This window comes from Caenorhabditis remanei, chromosome II (genome assembly GCF_010183535.1).
Source record: "Caenorhabditis remanei strain PX506 chromosome II, whole genome shotgun sequence".
Lineage (NCBI taxonomy): Eukaryota > Metazoa > Nematoda > Chromadorea > Rhabditida > Rhabditidae > Caenorhabditis > Caenorhabditis remanei.
In genome coordinates this window covers 5,634,876-5,650,495 of record NC_071329.1, presented here as the reverse complement: position 1 = coordinate 5,650,495, position 15,620 = coordinate 5,634,876, and the positions used below count along the sequence as shown (strand labels likewise).

The 15,620-nt window shown below is 36.0% G+C and overlaps 2 protein-coding genes across 2 annotated transcripts; one reads left to right on the top strand and one right to left on the bottom strand.

The window, feature by feature from the left end:
* Positions 1 to 153: 153 nt before the first annotated feature.
* GCK72_004720 (uncharacterized protein) lies at positions 154 to 7,521 on the bottom strand (the record flags this gene model as incomplete). Its single annotated transcript, XM_003097061.2, has 6 exons — positions 154 to 316; positions 1,669 to 2,028; positions 3,927 to 4,044; positions 5,108 to 5,454; positions 6,673 to 6,874; positions 7,455 to 7,521. 6 exons carry the CDS (start codon positions 7,519 to 7,521, stop codon positions 154 to 156), a joined length of 1,257 nt encoding a protein of 418 aa, XP_003097109.2.
* An 830-nt stretch (positions 7,522 to 8,351) lies between these two features.
* On the top strand, positions 8,352 to 10,720 carry GCK72_004719 (uncharacterized protein; the record flags this gene model as incomplete). The annotated part of the gene is made up of 6 exons (XM_003097097.2): positions 8,352 to 8,494; positions 8,571 to 8,657; positions 8,934 to 9,167; positions 9,822 to 10,013; positions 10,223 to 10,520; positions 10,622 to 10,720. The coding sequence occupies 6 exons, from the start codon at positions 8,352 to 8,354 to the stop codon at positions 10,718 to 10,720; spliced, it is 1,053 nt and encodes a 350-aa protein (XP_003097145.2).
* Positions 10,721 to 15,620: the final 4,900 nt, after the last annotated feature.

The window sequence follows — 15,620 nt, the reverse complement described above, 5'->3', positions numbered from 1 at the left end:
AGATGGGTTACGAATCACAATCACTATTACTGGGACAACCTGTCAGGTGTTGGTATAAAAAAGGGCGTGGTCAATCGAGGGAAAACTTACAAATTTAGGCGAAAAAATGAGTGAAATTTACAATAAATTAGAATAAAAAATGAGAGATATTATTCATGGACCGCCTGAACCGGAGGGGGCGGAGCAAACACTTCGGACATCCCAAATCATGACGACACGGTTTTGGCCAGAGGTGACGAGCAAGCCAAGTGTCTCCTGGAGATGCATTGCGGTGATTCCTGTACGAATTTCGTGACAGATCGCCAGAGGGGTCAGGCTGAAAATTTGGGAGGTTTTTAGAGGATTTTGAGTTAAAAATTTGGACATTTTTCAAAATTTTCAAAAAATCTTACCTAAAAAAGCGGAGATTTTAAAGATTTTTCGACCTACAATAGCTGAAAATTGTGATTTTTCCCAAATTTTTTAAATAATTTTGAATGAAAAATCCGGTTTTCTCTAAAATTTCGTTAAGAAAAATGACGTTTTTGTTGCTGTTTAGTCATATTTTATAGGTGATTTTTTCAGATTTCCAGTCGAAAATTTGCCAATTTTTTGGGATTTTTGACAATTTTCACATAAAATGAGCAATTTTAGCATTTTGATGAAATTGTTTTTTGAATGAAATCAGCGAAAATTTACGAATTTTGGGAGAAAAACATGTTTGATTTTTTCAGCGAAAGTCGTGGTTTCTGGGAATTTAATGCTTGAAAATTGTGATTTCTAACGGAATTTCAAGTCAAAAAATACAAGAATCGCAGATTTTTTGAATAATTTTCAACTTTTTCTATAGAAATCGAGTTATTTTATCTATAAAAAAATCTCCCAGAAAACATAAAAAACCAGCTGAAATACAATTTTCAGCAATAAAATTTAACATTTTAGCATTGAAACTTGAATCGACAATTTTTCATCAAACCAAATTTTTAGGATAAAAAATTATAGCCGAAAACTGGATGAAAACTACTACAAATGTGAATTTCAAAACAAAAATTACACATTTTGACTGAAAAATTAAAATTATCTGAAAATTCTGATCAGGAAATGAGATTTTCTGCATTTTTTCGTAGAAATCTTGAATTTCTTACTTGAAATTTTTAAATTTGAAATTTTTGACATTTTGAAAAACAATTTTTTGACTTTTCTATAGAAATAGCATAATTTTACCTTAAAAAAACTCTTTGAAACACTAAAAACCAGCTAAAATATAATTTTCAGCACAAAAACTGAAATCGAAAATTTTTCATTAAAGCAAACTTCTGGGATCAAAAATTATAACAAAAATTACACATTCTGACTGCAAAATTCAATTTTGAAATTTTTGTTCAAGGAATGAGATTTTCAGCATTTTTCTGCAGAAATTTTGAATTTCTTTCTTGAAATCCTGTGGATTCCCCTCCATAAATAATTTTCAGACCGTTTTACCATTTTAACAAAAACTTTTCGCCCAACAATAGCTGAAAATCGTGGTTTTTTTCAAAATTTTTTAATGATTTTGGATGAAAAATCCGGTTTTCTCTGAGATTTTGTTGAGAAAAATTTAGGTTTTTTGTGGTTTTTAGTCACAATTTTGATGCATTTTTTCAAAAAAATTTCTGCATTTCTTTCTCATATAAATCTTGAATTTCTTACTTGAAATTGTGTGGATTCTCTTTCATCTTTCCCGCACACTCATTACAAATGCGAACTTTCGTCTCATATCCCATCGGCGGATAAGTTGTCCAATTATCACAACAACTGCCACAAACGGCGGCTCCACAAGTTCGACAGTGATGTTGTCTGAGTCCGACGACCTTCCTCTGCCACATTGCCTGAAGATTCCAGAAGAATGGTTGATTGCACTTTTGACAGCAATCGGTTGACTTCCATTCTGGCGTTTCGACTCGTTTACATTCCATATCCCAACACATCAGTTTTCCGTGTTCATCTGCAGAGAACAGTCGTTTCGCTGCAGGGGCGGCACACAGTGCATTCACTTTTCCGTTGTGACCACTGGAAAAATTATTGAATATGTGGAAATATGAATGATCTACAGCGGGGATTACGGTAATCTGGGAATTAAAGGAAGACTGAAGTTATATTTTTATTTGAGATTCTGATACTTCAGAAAATTCTGAGCAACTCTCATCATTGGAGCATATACAAAAAATCGCTCTAAACGCTCCAAATTTCCGTTTTCCCCGCTCAAAATGAGCCTTCGTGGAAGAGTTTTCCCGCGTCGCCGTGTAGTCCACTCGGACAAAATAATTTTTCGATTCCTCCTTTTCTCACTTTTTTCAACGAAATTTCGTGTTTTTTCTTCTTTTTTGCGATATAACTTTCAAAAAAACACGATTGTTGAAAAAAAGCAAGAAAACGAAGAATTGAGAAACTATTTTGTCCGAGAGGACTACACGGTGGAAAAAATTTGAGTGGGAAAACTCTTCCACGAAGGCTCATTTTGAGCCGGGAAAACGGAAATTTAGATTGTTAAGAGCGATTTTTAGCATATGCTCCAATGATGAAAGTTGTTCAGAATTTTCTGAAGTATCAGAATCTCAAATAAAAAAATATGACTTCAAGTAATTTAGGTAGTAACATTGGTCTTCAATGATCGCCTCGGTCAAAAAAAGTTTTCGCCGAAACTTCAGACTTTTCAATTCAAGGCCTCTCAAGGCATTTCTCTCACAATATCCAACATTTAGGCATTTTTAAGGCGATTTAAGACCCTTCAGAGCAATTTAAGTGTATTTTAAACGTATTCTAGACCATTTTTATTGCAATTCTTCACAATTTAGGCCAGTTCTTATTAGGTGTACCCCCACAATAAGATGTTTCGAGATATTTTAATCGAAATTTGGAATGTTGTCAAAGTTTCCAAAAATTGTCATTTCTTGCACATATAATTTTTGATATCCGAATGAAATTCACAAGTTTGCTAGTTTTTTGATCCGTAAATACCGTAATAGGTAACTGTGATCTATTACATGCATACTTGCAACGGGCCGGGCCGGGCCGTGACGAGAATTTCCAAGGCTCGGCCCGGCCCGGCCCGAAGGCCCGGCTGAAAAATTTGAACTGAAATTTTGAACAAAAATTTGAATTTTTTTGAATTTTTTCCCAAAAATGTCGAATTTTCGACTATACTTCAGAATTCAATCAAACGATAGTTATGCATCAAAAAATTGGAATTTTTAATGTAAAATTTCAAAAAAATTCAAAAAATTTGGTAAAAAAATAGGTACCTTTTTTTGAAGCCGGGCCGGGCCTTGAAAATTCTCTACTGGGCCTTCGGGCCTTTCCGGGCCGGGCCGTAAATTTGCAAGTATGATTACATGTATTTATTTTTTGCAGCTCTTGCAAGCTAAAACTGATACATTTCTGAAATTGCCAAGCATTTTTACACAAATTTTTGATTTTTTGGACAAACTATACATAAAAGCAAAGTTTCAGTAGAAGTTTTGCGAAAAACGGTGCCAATCTATCAATTTTTATCATAGTTGTCAAAGCCCAAAAAAAGAAATTTTTGAAATTTTCAATCGAAAAAGTGACTATTTTTGACTATTTTTCAGAACTTCTTCAAATTCTAAATGATAGTCAAAAATTTGACTTTTTCTCGAAAAAATTCAAAAAATTTGACTTTCGCGCCAATTTGCCCGGGCCTTCACAACTATGCAATTTTCATGGATTCGTCGTTCCTACAAACGCGCCGTCAGCACGCCAGCCTCACAGCATAGTTCCTCACTGTCTTCTCTATTCACAAACGCGCCCACAACACCCCAGCATCCTTCTGCTCAACTATACTGGAGTTTTGAGCCCATCTTCTCCATGATCTCTGTCTAAACATTGATGTCTGTTTTGGGGGAAGTCTTATCATTTCTCCTTCCATTTCTTCACGTATTCTTCCTTACTTTAGCTCATAAGCCTCTCCTTTTCCGCCTCCAATATCCCACATTATGATGAGATGATCACTGCTTCCCGAGTATAACACTTGCTTATTTCCGTCCCATGACAGTGTTGTGATCGAATCTGCAAATTGAGTGTATGGAAGAGAATTAGCGGTGATTGAAGAGGGACCGAAGAAGGAAAATCAGAATTTTGCACTGAAAATAGAAAATGAAGAGATGTATTATTAGCTCAGCACAGCTCTTACAACTGCGCTCCACCGAAATTCCCTTGAGAAATGTCTATTTTTCTCTAATTCTCTCAATTTCGCACACTATTTCCTTTGGTTTCGGTAGAGCGCGGTTGTAAGAAGCGTTCCGTGCTAATAGATTTTCAGAGAAAAAAGAGGTTTTCGACAAAAAAAACATTTTCTACAACTGAAAATGGATTCGAATAAAGGGAAAAGGTTTTTTTGTCCGATGTCGGACGAGCTATATACGACTTTTGGGAATTTTTGAATAGAAATCAAGCGGAATTTCTGCTGAAAACAAAAAAATTCGTAATTTTGTCAAAAATTTGCATAAAATGAAGTCTCATGGTGGTATTTGGAGTCTTTTTTTCCATTTTCAAAACGATTGTAGTATGATTTCAGCACGAAAAATATGGTATCAGAGTGGAAATTATGTTTAATGATCAAGAAAATTGGAGATTTTGTATATTTTCAGTCACAGATTACTTATCTGACATGAACTGTGAAATTTATGAAAAATAATAATTTCATAGCAAAAACTCTTACAGAAACAGAGCATTTTCAATATGCAAAAGCACAAATTGTCTGAAAATCAGTGATTTGACATTAAAAAGTGAGAAAATCTCATTTTTAAGTGGAAAACAGGCAAATTTCATAAGTTTTCACCGAGAAAATTTGCGAAATTCAAATGATTTTAGTGAAAAAAAACTTTAAATTCAGAAAAAAGTGATTAAATCATTCAAAACTTGGTGAAAATTGGCATATTCTCATCAAATAATCACACAAATTACTATCACTCTATCATTTCTAGACATATTTCGTTAATTATACTATTTTTAGTGTAAAAAGTCATTTTGAACATTATTTTTTAGTCAAAAAGTCAGAAGTCTGTTGTTTTTCACAAAAATTTGGCCAAGATTTCCGCGTTTTACATGTTCGAAATCCCTGAAAACTCACTAGTATGAGCGCTGAGTTTGCTGACAAGATGTGGTTGATTATCAATAATTCGAAGTACAGTAACATGTCCTCCGTGATCACCAACAAATACGAATGGAAGTGCAATGACCATTGAAGTACAACTATTCTCGAGGAGATATGATCCCATCTTGTTCGAATTCTCTGAACAATGCCAGACGATTGATTTATCACGGGAACAACTGAAGATCAGTTCGGCAGACAAAGCGAATCCCAATCCAGAGATCGGACCCGCGTGACACGTCCATTTACGTGATTCTGTCATACTGTTGAAGTCGTCAGAAACACTGAATTCGTACACATTTCCGTTGATCAATCCGACAAGAAGTCTGCAAAAATTGGGTTGTTTTGAATCTAAAAACCGAAAAAATCGTTAATTTTCACAAAAAAAACCGAATTTTTTGATTTGATGTGTAAAAATTCTCAAAATTTTCTTTTTTCTAATAGAAATCACAGAAAATTCATTTTAAAGGTTTTCCTATTTTCTAAAAATCCCTTGATTTTGAGCTAAAAACTGAAATTTCCAGCAAGAAATAAGCTTTTTCGCAATAAAAACCTGAAAACCTTGAGGTGCAAATTTTGCAAAAATGGACTATTTGGGTAGTTTTTGCTGCGAAAAAGCATATTTCTAGCTGAAAATTACAGTTTTCAGCTCAAAATCAGAGGAGTTTTCGTGAATTGAACTTTCAAATGGACTATTTTTTATTAGAAAAAGTAAATTGTGAAAATTTTTAGACTTCAAATCAGAAAAGTCGGAAAAAAATGAGGTGTTTGGGGTTGTTTTGAGTCAAAAATGCATCTTTTATCCCGAAAATTGAGGATTTGTGCAAAATTTTCTGGTTTTTTGTTGCGAAATTGTTTATTTTTAGCTCAAAATTACAGTTTCAGCTCAAAATCAAGCCCTTGAAATTGAGCATTCATATTAGAAATAATAAAAATTTCCATAGTTGTCAAGGCCCAGATTTTCTTCTAATTCTGAATCATAGTCGAAAATTTGACTTTTTCGCAAAAAAAATTCAAAAAATTCGAAAAAATTTGAAAAAATTTGAAAATTTGACTTTCGCGCCAATTTGCCCGGGCAACTATGAAAATTTCAGCATTTTTTAGACTTCAAAAGTCCGTTTTTGGCCAAAAATTGTTGATTTTTTTGATTTTTACAGTTAGAAATTTTTATCGGATGACTTCAGAATTGACATGTTCAGTTTTTATCCGAAAAACCTCATATTTTGAGTTACAAACGATGGTTCGCGTTCATGATAACTGAAATGGGGGATTTCTACAGCAATAACATCAAAAAAAAATGTGTTGAAACTGATTTTTTTGAACAAAACCAGGAATTTTACATTTGAAGTATTTGAATTCTTATTAAAATTCACTGCATTTAATACTATTTTAAAGAAATTTTCGGTCGTTCCAGATAATCTCACTTTTAGTACTAAAAAAAAATGGCAATTTTTCAAGTTTTTCCATTAATTTTTATTGAAAAATGACAATTTTTCAGTCATTATTACTCTAATTTCTTCGTTTTCCACCAAAGATCCCCTTACTTATAAGTCTCCTCGCTGTAATACAGACAAGTCGGAGCGACTGGCATAAAATGATGAATCGACGGCCAGAATTGATCATTATCTCTCTTCAAATACAAACGAACTGATCTATCATCACTCGCAGTCCATACTCCTTCGTCTTTCGATAGAAGAATCACATCGTTGATACGTGCCACGTGTCCAGCGATTTTGTGAAGGAGAACTGGAACTTTTATGGGGGTTTTGAGGTGCTTCAATACATTTATAAAGGTTTTGAAGCTAGAAATTGTACAAATTCTGTAATTTTAAGCCAAAAACTGAGATTTTGGTGTATTTTACGTACAAAAATTACAGTTTAAATAGCTCTATAAAAGCCAAATCCTGATTTTCCGATAAATTCCAGTCGAAAGTCCGAAATTTGACTGTTTTTCTGTAAATGAATTACAATTTTTCGATTTTCGATAAAAATTCAATAGAAACTAGGCTATATCAATGCAAAATTTGATATTTTGCGCGGAAATTTTTAGATAGCCAAATTTCTGTAGAAAAACAGAAAAATTGTTATACATTTACAGAAAAACAGTCAATTTGCGTAGTTTCTACTGAAATTTAACGTAAAATCAGAATTTGACTTTTTTCGAGCTAAAACTGTAATTTTTGTTGGAAAAAACCGAAATTTATGACATAAAATTACAGGATTTATGCAAAAAATTAATTTTCATAGATTTTTTTTAATCAAAACGTTTTCTGATTATTCGTTTTCTGTCTTTAATTTAAAAAATGTTCAGTTTTTGCCCCCCTACCTGGCTTCGCACCACCCATACTCGATTCGCCGCTCTGATCGACGCGTTGATTGATTATTGCAGCCATTTCGGCTGAAAATCTGCTGAAAATCGATAATTCATTTCATTTTTTGAAAAAAAAAACAATTAAAAAGCAAAATTCCAGCGAAAAAGAGCAAAAACGGAGGTGACTCACTGAAATTTGTTTATTTTGTGAAAATCGATAGAACCACGTGGTTTTTGCAACTTTGTTTACAGTTTACATTACAATTTTTTCAATTTTTCTATATAATTTGTATTTTTCAGAAAAAAACTCGAAAAAAATGTAAAAAATTGATAAAAATTCAGATGAAAAGTGATGATGTTATCACCTCCAAATACGCCAAAAAAACGCCAAAAATCGAGATGACCTAGAATCCGACAACGAGTTTTCTAGTCCCTCGGCCGCGTACTCCTCTCGGATAAGTGGTTGAAGAATTATTGGCTGTTTTTCAGTGAATTTTTCATGAAAAAATAGCATTTTTTTGAGAAAAACTGGAGGAAAATGCCGATTCGAGTTGAGGATTATCTATTGGGATATGATTCAAGGTTAATTTTATAATTTTTTATGTAGAAAAATGACAAAAGTTGAATTTCACTATTTTTGTTTCGAAAAAATTCAAAAATATGTAGAAAATAGAAAATTAATTTGAATTTATTAAAAACCTTCAAAAATTATTGAAAATTCGATCAAAATGGAGGTCTACAGTAAGAATCTACAGTAAGAAAACATTTCGGCTACCGTAATTTCGTGGTGAGACCCAACTTTCTTCAAGCCTAGGCATGATTATACTTTTCTGGAAGGTCTCCGCTCACTGAATTCAAAAAAATCAACTAGAACTTCTAAAAACCAATTTTAAATTGAAAAATTGCAGAAAAATGGGGATATTCGAACGGGAGCAAATTTCCCGATCGATAATCAATCTCGAATGGACGAAACATATCGAAATGGGATCTCAAAAAGAATCGATTGGTCATCAAAAAGATATTAGCGCATTGGATATTGATGAAGGAGATCAAATGTAAGTGATGGCCGAGTTTTTGCATTTTCTAGGCCACCAAAAACGATTTTATAAATAAATTTAAACTAGCTTTCAGGATAATTATGGCATCACATTGTGGACAAGTTTCAGTGGCGAATTACAAGTATTTGGGAAGAGAAAAGTGGAAAAAACCGATGACGTTGTGAGTTTTTCTGAAAATTACTGAAAAAGAATGCGATTTTTAGATTCAGTGAGTTGAGAGCTTTCAGAAAAGTACCCACAAGCCACGGTTTGAAGAAAGTTGGGTCTCGCCACGAAACCTACAGTAAGTCATCTCGGGTTACTGTAGTTTTCGCGGTAAGACCCAATTTGCTTCAAACCACGTCATGATTATACTTTTCTGAAAGCTCTCAACAAGCTGAATCTAAAAATCGTACTAATTTTCCAAAAAACTCAAATTCCATAAAATTACTCCCAGAAAACTCGAGCACAACGCTCTCCAAACGATCAAATGGTGTCCACTGGATCTTCGTCTCTTCATGGTGACAACCAAATCGAATTGGATGAGAGTATGTGATAGTACAATGGAGAAAGTGATAAATGGAGCACAATTCGAAGGAGATGTCTATTTTCATTGGAATGAGCATAATATGACAAATTCAAAAGTGGCCGTGGCGGATGGCAGTCGATCCATGAAAATCGTCGATTTTAGGTAAGAAATTTGGAAAAAAATTGAGAAAAACTGAGGAAAGTATGATTGAAAACTGATTTTCCAGTTGTGGCCAACTTTTCAAGTTTTGGGTTTCTAGGCCATTGGTCAAAGTTTCGGCCAGCGCTAGGAATTTCTGAATTTCATTGAATTTTCGAAATTGGTGGCCTAGAAAACCAAAAGTTGGACCTCGAGGTGGCCGAACTTTTGCACTTTTGATTTCTACGGCTTTCTTCCGACTGGTGGCCTAGAAAAACCAATATGCAAAAGTTCGACCATCACTCGGAAGTTTAAAATTTGAGTTAATTTTTGAATCGGTGGCCTAGAAAACTCGAAATTTAAAAATTCGGCCAGCGCTCGCAATTTCTGAATCCAGGTAATTTTCGAATCGGTGGCCTAGAAAACCAAAAATACAAAAGTTCGGCCACCGTGTGAAATTCCGATCCCTGGCCGAACTTTTGCACTTTTGGTTTTCCAGGTCGCTTTGACAGTTTCTTCAGACTGGTGGCCTAGAATACCCAAAATGGAAAAGCTCGGCCATCACATCACGTGGCCTAAAAAACATAAAGTTCGGCCACCAATTCTAGAGTTTTATGGCCGATAACCTAGAAACCCAAAATTCAAAATCCTAGTCCATCCACCCAATTTCTTCTGCAGAGTCGGATTGTCTCTGCCACAAAACATTCGATGGGACGACGTTCCCATCGACGTCGTCCAATGGTTCCCATCTCGTCATCACTATTTGTACGCCGGTCGGAGAGACGGAAAAATTGGAATTTTTGATGTGAGAAGTACGCGGGGTGTGCTGGCGGAGAAGACGATTCATACGGCTCCAATTTTTGGAATAAGGTGAGTGAGGGAGAGCGGTGGCCTAACTTTTGCAGTCATGGATTTCTAGGCCACCGACTCAGAATGACTAGTTCCGCAAACTTGGATTTCTAGGGGTCTCAATAGCCAAGAAACCCAACATCACGGATCCTAGGCCAGCAAAAAGTTCCAAGAAACCGCGGACTAACTTCGGACTTCCCATATTTCTAGGCCACATCTTATTATTCCAGAGTCTCAAAAGACGGTCGCCGCCTCATCACCGCCGATCGTTCCGGACGCATCCACGTGGCAGACACATGGAATTTCCAAACGAAATTTCAGTATCGTGATGAATTTGATCTACACCCGAGACGACGACCCGTTTTTGAGATTCTAAGTGGAAAGGATCTCTTTGTGGCGACAAATTTCCATAGGCTTACGGTGGTGAAGTTTGATGAGAGTCGAAGGATAAAAGTGACGGAATCTGTGGAAATCGCGCCGAGAGTGTTGAAGAATAAACCGATTGTTTTTAGGGAGTCGAGTTATGAGGTAAGGGATAGTGATATTTTTGAGAAAAATCTATAAAATGACTCTAAAAACGTCTGAAATACTCGCTAAGCTCCGCCCCCTTAAGTACAAAAGTATTCCAGCTAATCGCCGGTCACACATTCAACTATCTCAATGTTCTGTCATTGGCGAAGAGTCGAGAGTATGTGGATGAAGAAGAAGAAGCCTCAGGGTTACTGTAATTAATTATGTTTTTTATTGAAGAAGATCTCGTATGTGTTTGCCCAGAAATTGCTTCATTTTCAACTAATCAATAAATCACTTCTTTCTTTAACTGATTCATGCATATATTGTTATATTTACAGTACCCGGCAATAGGATATGAACTCCAGTTGAAATTGTCCAAGTTGGAGAGTGTGTTACGGTATGACTTATTGTCCCACAAAGTAAACTATGTATAAACCATACATAACAAAGGTAGAGCTTCATTTTTGTATTTGACAATTTTTCTGTACAAGCAGTCCCTATCAAGTTACATATCGTCAAAGTAATTTCCCTCTAGTGCAAAACAGAGTGATTTTTAAGCTGTCGTCTAAAAATGACCATAACTCTCTAGGAAGTGTCCGTACAAAAAAGTTGTCAACTACAAAAATAAAGTTCTACCTTTGTTCTGTATGATCCACTAAAAATTTACTTGATGGGACAATGAGTATTACCATGACGCACTCTCAAAATTGGTCAATTTCAACTGAAAACGGCAAAGTTCATATCCTATTGATCTATACAGTATGCCGTTAAAACTCAATTTGAGGTCCATGTACCTATATTATTCAAAGAGTTGTTCGTTGGGCACCACTATTAGAGGGGCACTTCTAATAAAGTTTTTACGATAGCTAATGCCATGAGATGGGATTCCAGAACATCGGGGGGATTGCCTCCCGGACAAGAAACTGTCGACCCGTGTATGTATCAGAAAATTGGGATGTTCAAACAATCCGTAGAGTCTTATAGCTTCAAATAGATTTGTCTATCTGTAATTCCTAAAAGCTTGGATTTTACAGCTCTGAAGCCTGCATAAGTTGTTATATCCATACTTGTCAAAAATCGGGCCGGCCCGGCTCGGCCCGTCGGCCCGGGCCGAAATTTCTCTCGGCCCGGTCCGGCCCGGTCGGCCCGGATTCAAAAATGGGTACCCATTTTTACCAATTTTTTTTTGAAATTTTTCGAAAAAAAACAGTAAAAATGCTTAAATTATCATTACATATTCACATTTTGATTCAATTTTAAATGTTTATTCGAAAACTATACTTTTTTCAAAAAATTTCCAAAAAAAATTCAAAAACTCAAAATGTTTTGAAAAAATGTTTCAAAACGGGCCGAGCGGGCCGGGCCGGGCCACGGGCCGGGCCGGGCCGGGCCGGGCCCTGCCGGGCCGAGATTTTTCCTGATTTCGGCCCGGCCCGGCCCGGCCCGGCCCGTGACAAGTATGGTTATATCTATATCCTTCCTTATTCATATAAATATTTGACCCTTTTGCATCATATTTTGTTGTACCATGTCTATTTGACCTCCTTCTCCCTCGTGTCTACTCGACACCCATCTCCTCCTTCTGTTGTCATAAAAGGTGTGAACATAATTGCACATATGCTCTAATTGTCTTCTCTCCATGAGTAGTCTCGTATTACGTAATATTAACAAAAGATTCCTAAGAAAAGACATGTTTCCACCCAACACACCTGAGCATTTGAGGGGTCATCCTGTGTGCACACATGATTAGTGTCTCCGTGTTTGTCCGTGTTTCGGAAGGAGTATATTCCTTCCGACACGTTTAACATACATTCTTTTAATTCTAATTTTCTAATTTTTTAAAGTTTTTATGTATTGGAAACGGATTTTATTGAGGTTCCTGTATTATACTTAAAATATTGAAGAGTGTGGCAATGTCCCTGATCATTGCCCCTAAAAAATTTCAAAAATCTGCAAGTTTGTCTTTTTATGAGATAAAAAAATGTTTTTAGTGTGAAAATCTTACGAGATGCGTCTTTAAACCCTGGTTACTGTAGTATCCGTGGCGGAGCAAAAATGAACATGATTATTCTCATTCGAAGCATCTTGGCAAGCTCATTCTGTGAGTATAAATTTCAGACAGATCGGACTGAAATTTGCTGAGTTCTGACAGTTTGAAATGTGGAAACCATATTTTGGAATAAAATATTCTTGAAAATCTGTAACTTCCTTTATTTTAGGGAGACTAGGTCTGTTTTAGACTCAAATTGATGACAAAAACTTGGTCTAGCTGTTAAACATAGAACAAATATCTGGGTTTAAAGGAGAATGTTGAAAAATTCAATTTTTTCAGAAATATCTGAAGTTTCAAGTTTTAGGCATCACTATAAGTACTCATTCGGATTGTTTTAACACATTGATTGCAAATGTTCAACCATAAAACCCAAAAAAAAAAACGGTTTTTATCCATGAATTTTCAATTTTACGTCTCCAAACGTTTGATTCCAATTTCATACATTTCCCTCTCTCTAAACATTTCCTTTCTCCAACTTGAATAGAAATTATACATTTTGTTGGTGTTCCCCCCTTTTCCCCCATTCCCTTTTCAATATAATTCCCATGGCAACCACCTGCCAAAAGAGTTTCCTCCTGCAACTTCCTAATTCATTTCGAACAAAACGTTCATCGGCTCAACTTAAAAGGCTTTTGAGAGGAAGTGCATGAATTATTGATGAATTGTAATAGTATGTAGACTGCGTAAGCTATAAGAAAGATAGAGTCGGGAAATTTACCTTAAAGGAGGTGAGAACGCAAAAAAATTGTGATCGAAATTGTGATTGAGAAGCACCCACATTTATCACAGCCCCGAGTGTGCGACGGGGTTCTCGGCCGTGTAGCTCAGCCGGTTGCGGTTTTGTACCCATGCGCGTTCGGTCATGTGTTCGGGTCCCACAGAGCAATCACTTACCGAATTTTGAGCCAACATTTTTTTTTGAGTTCTCACCTCCTTTAAAGCATTCTTCTGAGTTCTGGCATGGCGGTGCTGCTCCAAATCAGAACCGGGAAATATAGGTTTATTAGTTTAAATTTAAAGTTTGACCATCTTTTAATTGGTTCTAATTCGTACCAGTTCTGATATGGACGGTTCTAATTCGGGCGGTTCTTATTCATTTACAATAGAGCGCACATGTCATTCTGACATTTTCAAACACCTTTTTTTTGCCCCACCCACATTCTTCCTCCTCCTCATTGAACACAACCACAAACTTTTCTTGTCATATCTCTCCCCCACTCAGGTACATACATATATCATTGAGTGTGAAGTGTGTCAATCCGAGAGAGATGGAGACAAGAACAATGTCAAGTGGTGGAAACTAAGGGAAGAGGGGGACAGACAAGACTACTTGCTCTTTTGGAAGACTTTGACGTTTTATGGGGTGTTCAGGATAAGAGCGTTTTGAAATATTTGACATTTTCTTTGTACGTTTTGGTGGGGATGGAAAACTGATATCGGCATTTCCAATTTTTGATTGAATCGTATTAAAACGGTTTCGAGTAAAAACTTGTTTAACTCACTAGAGAAGGCCTCCAGGTGACCATGGAGTAATGAGGCGTGACCTATATTATTGGAAAGCTGAAGTCATGCTGATTCTAAATATATATTCAGTTTTTGCCCTCGACCCTTGGTATTCGAGAGAAACGAGGCCAAAGTTTGAACCTCTGACAAGTCATTACCGGCGTACTCTACGGTCGCCTGGAGGCCTTCCCTAGTCTGTTCATTTTTACGTAAAGTAAAATTTGTAAACAAATTCAGAATCCAAACGACGTTAACTTTCCAACTATCATATTTTCATTACAGTTTAACAATTTCTCGAATGATATTGTTTGCAAATATTGATGAAAATCAAAGTTTGGTCAAAATTGAATTCATCATTCTGTTGCTTCAAACTTTTTTCAATTTTTGACGGTCTAGAAAACATTTTCTATATTATCTCAGGCTTCAATTTATAATTTTTTATGAACTCCATCCTTTTTTGCTTGGTTTTCACATTGAAACTGTTTTAAAAGCGGGTATGAGTGAATAACTAAGGTTGTGTACTCTTTGAATTCATTCCTACATGGCGTTTCAGCAAGAAGTTAGAGATAACCGATTCGAAAATCGTGTAACTCTGTTCATTCATTTGCCAAATGGACTTTGAAAACGAATTCAGAGTCCTCTTGACTTTAGCTTCCCCCTTATGTAGCTTCTGTCCGGAAATACGCATTAAATTTGAAGGAATTTCTGTAGAAACTAGAAAAAAACATATATTTTCTCCAAAACCCGTATATTTGTCCTGATGTTTAGAATTTTTTCTTCAGTATATAGACAGTTTTTGGATAACTCATATTGGTTCGATGGCTGATGTTGTGAGAATTCTGAATAGGCTTTCAAATTTCAGTTAGCACAAAAATGAACTGACTTACAGGGCGTTGAAGCCAGTGAATTCTAGGCAAGAAAGTCTTATAACTCGGTTCATTTGGACTTCGAGCGAACTGAGCAAAGCTCAAAAACATATTCTGAATTCTCAGAACGTGAGCTCTCTAACGGTAACAATGTTTCCTGAAAACTATATATTCATAGATCATTTAGGTCCCGTTCTCCAATTTGGCGTTACAATAACGAGGAGCAAAGCTTATTTATAGGTAATCCCATGGCCGAGAAAAAACTTAGTCCCCTTGCCCTCCTTCCTCATTTCAAATGACACCCCATCTATCAAACGTTATTGTCAAAGTGTTGTTCCTCCAAAAATTTCTTGCGGGTTTTCGCAAGTTCTGCCCTCCCTCCTTCCGTCCCTTCAACTCATCCGCCGAGTGCCCCATGTCAATCACATCATCTGACAATCTCTTGTCTCTGCGTCTCCACCATTTCATATACTCTCTCGTTTGGACACAATGAAGCATGGAGATAGGAGGGGGGGGGACATATGAAAACCGCCCATCATTTACTTTTTATCTATGTCTCACTCTTTTTTCGGGGATGTACTTATTTGGGATGGGGGAAGGGATAGAATATTCTAGAGCTCGTTTTGAATTCATATAAATGGAAGAATCTGCATCACATCATTTTTTTTCTCAGTTTCACTTTTTTGGTAGCAT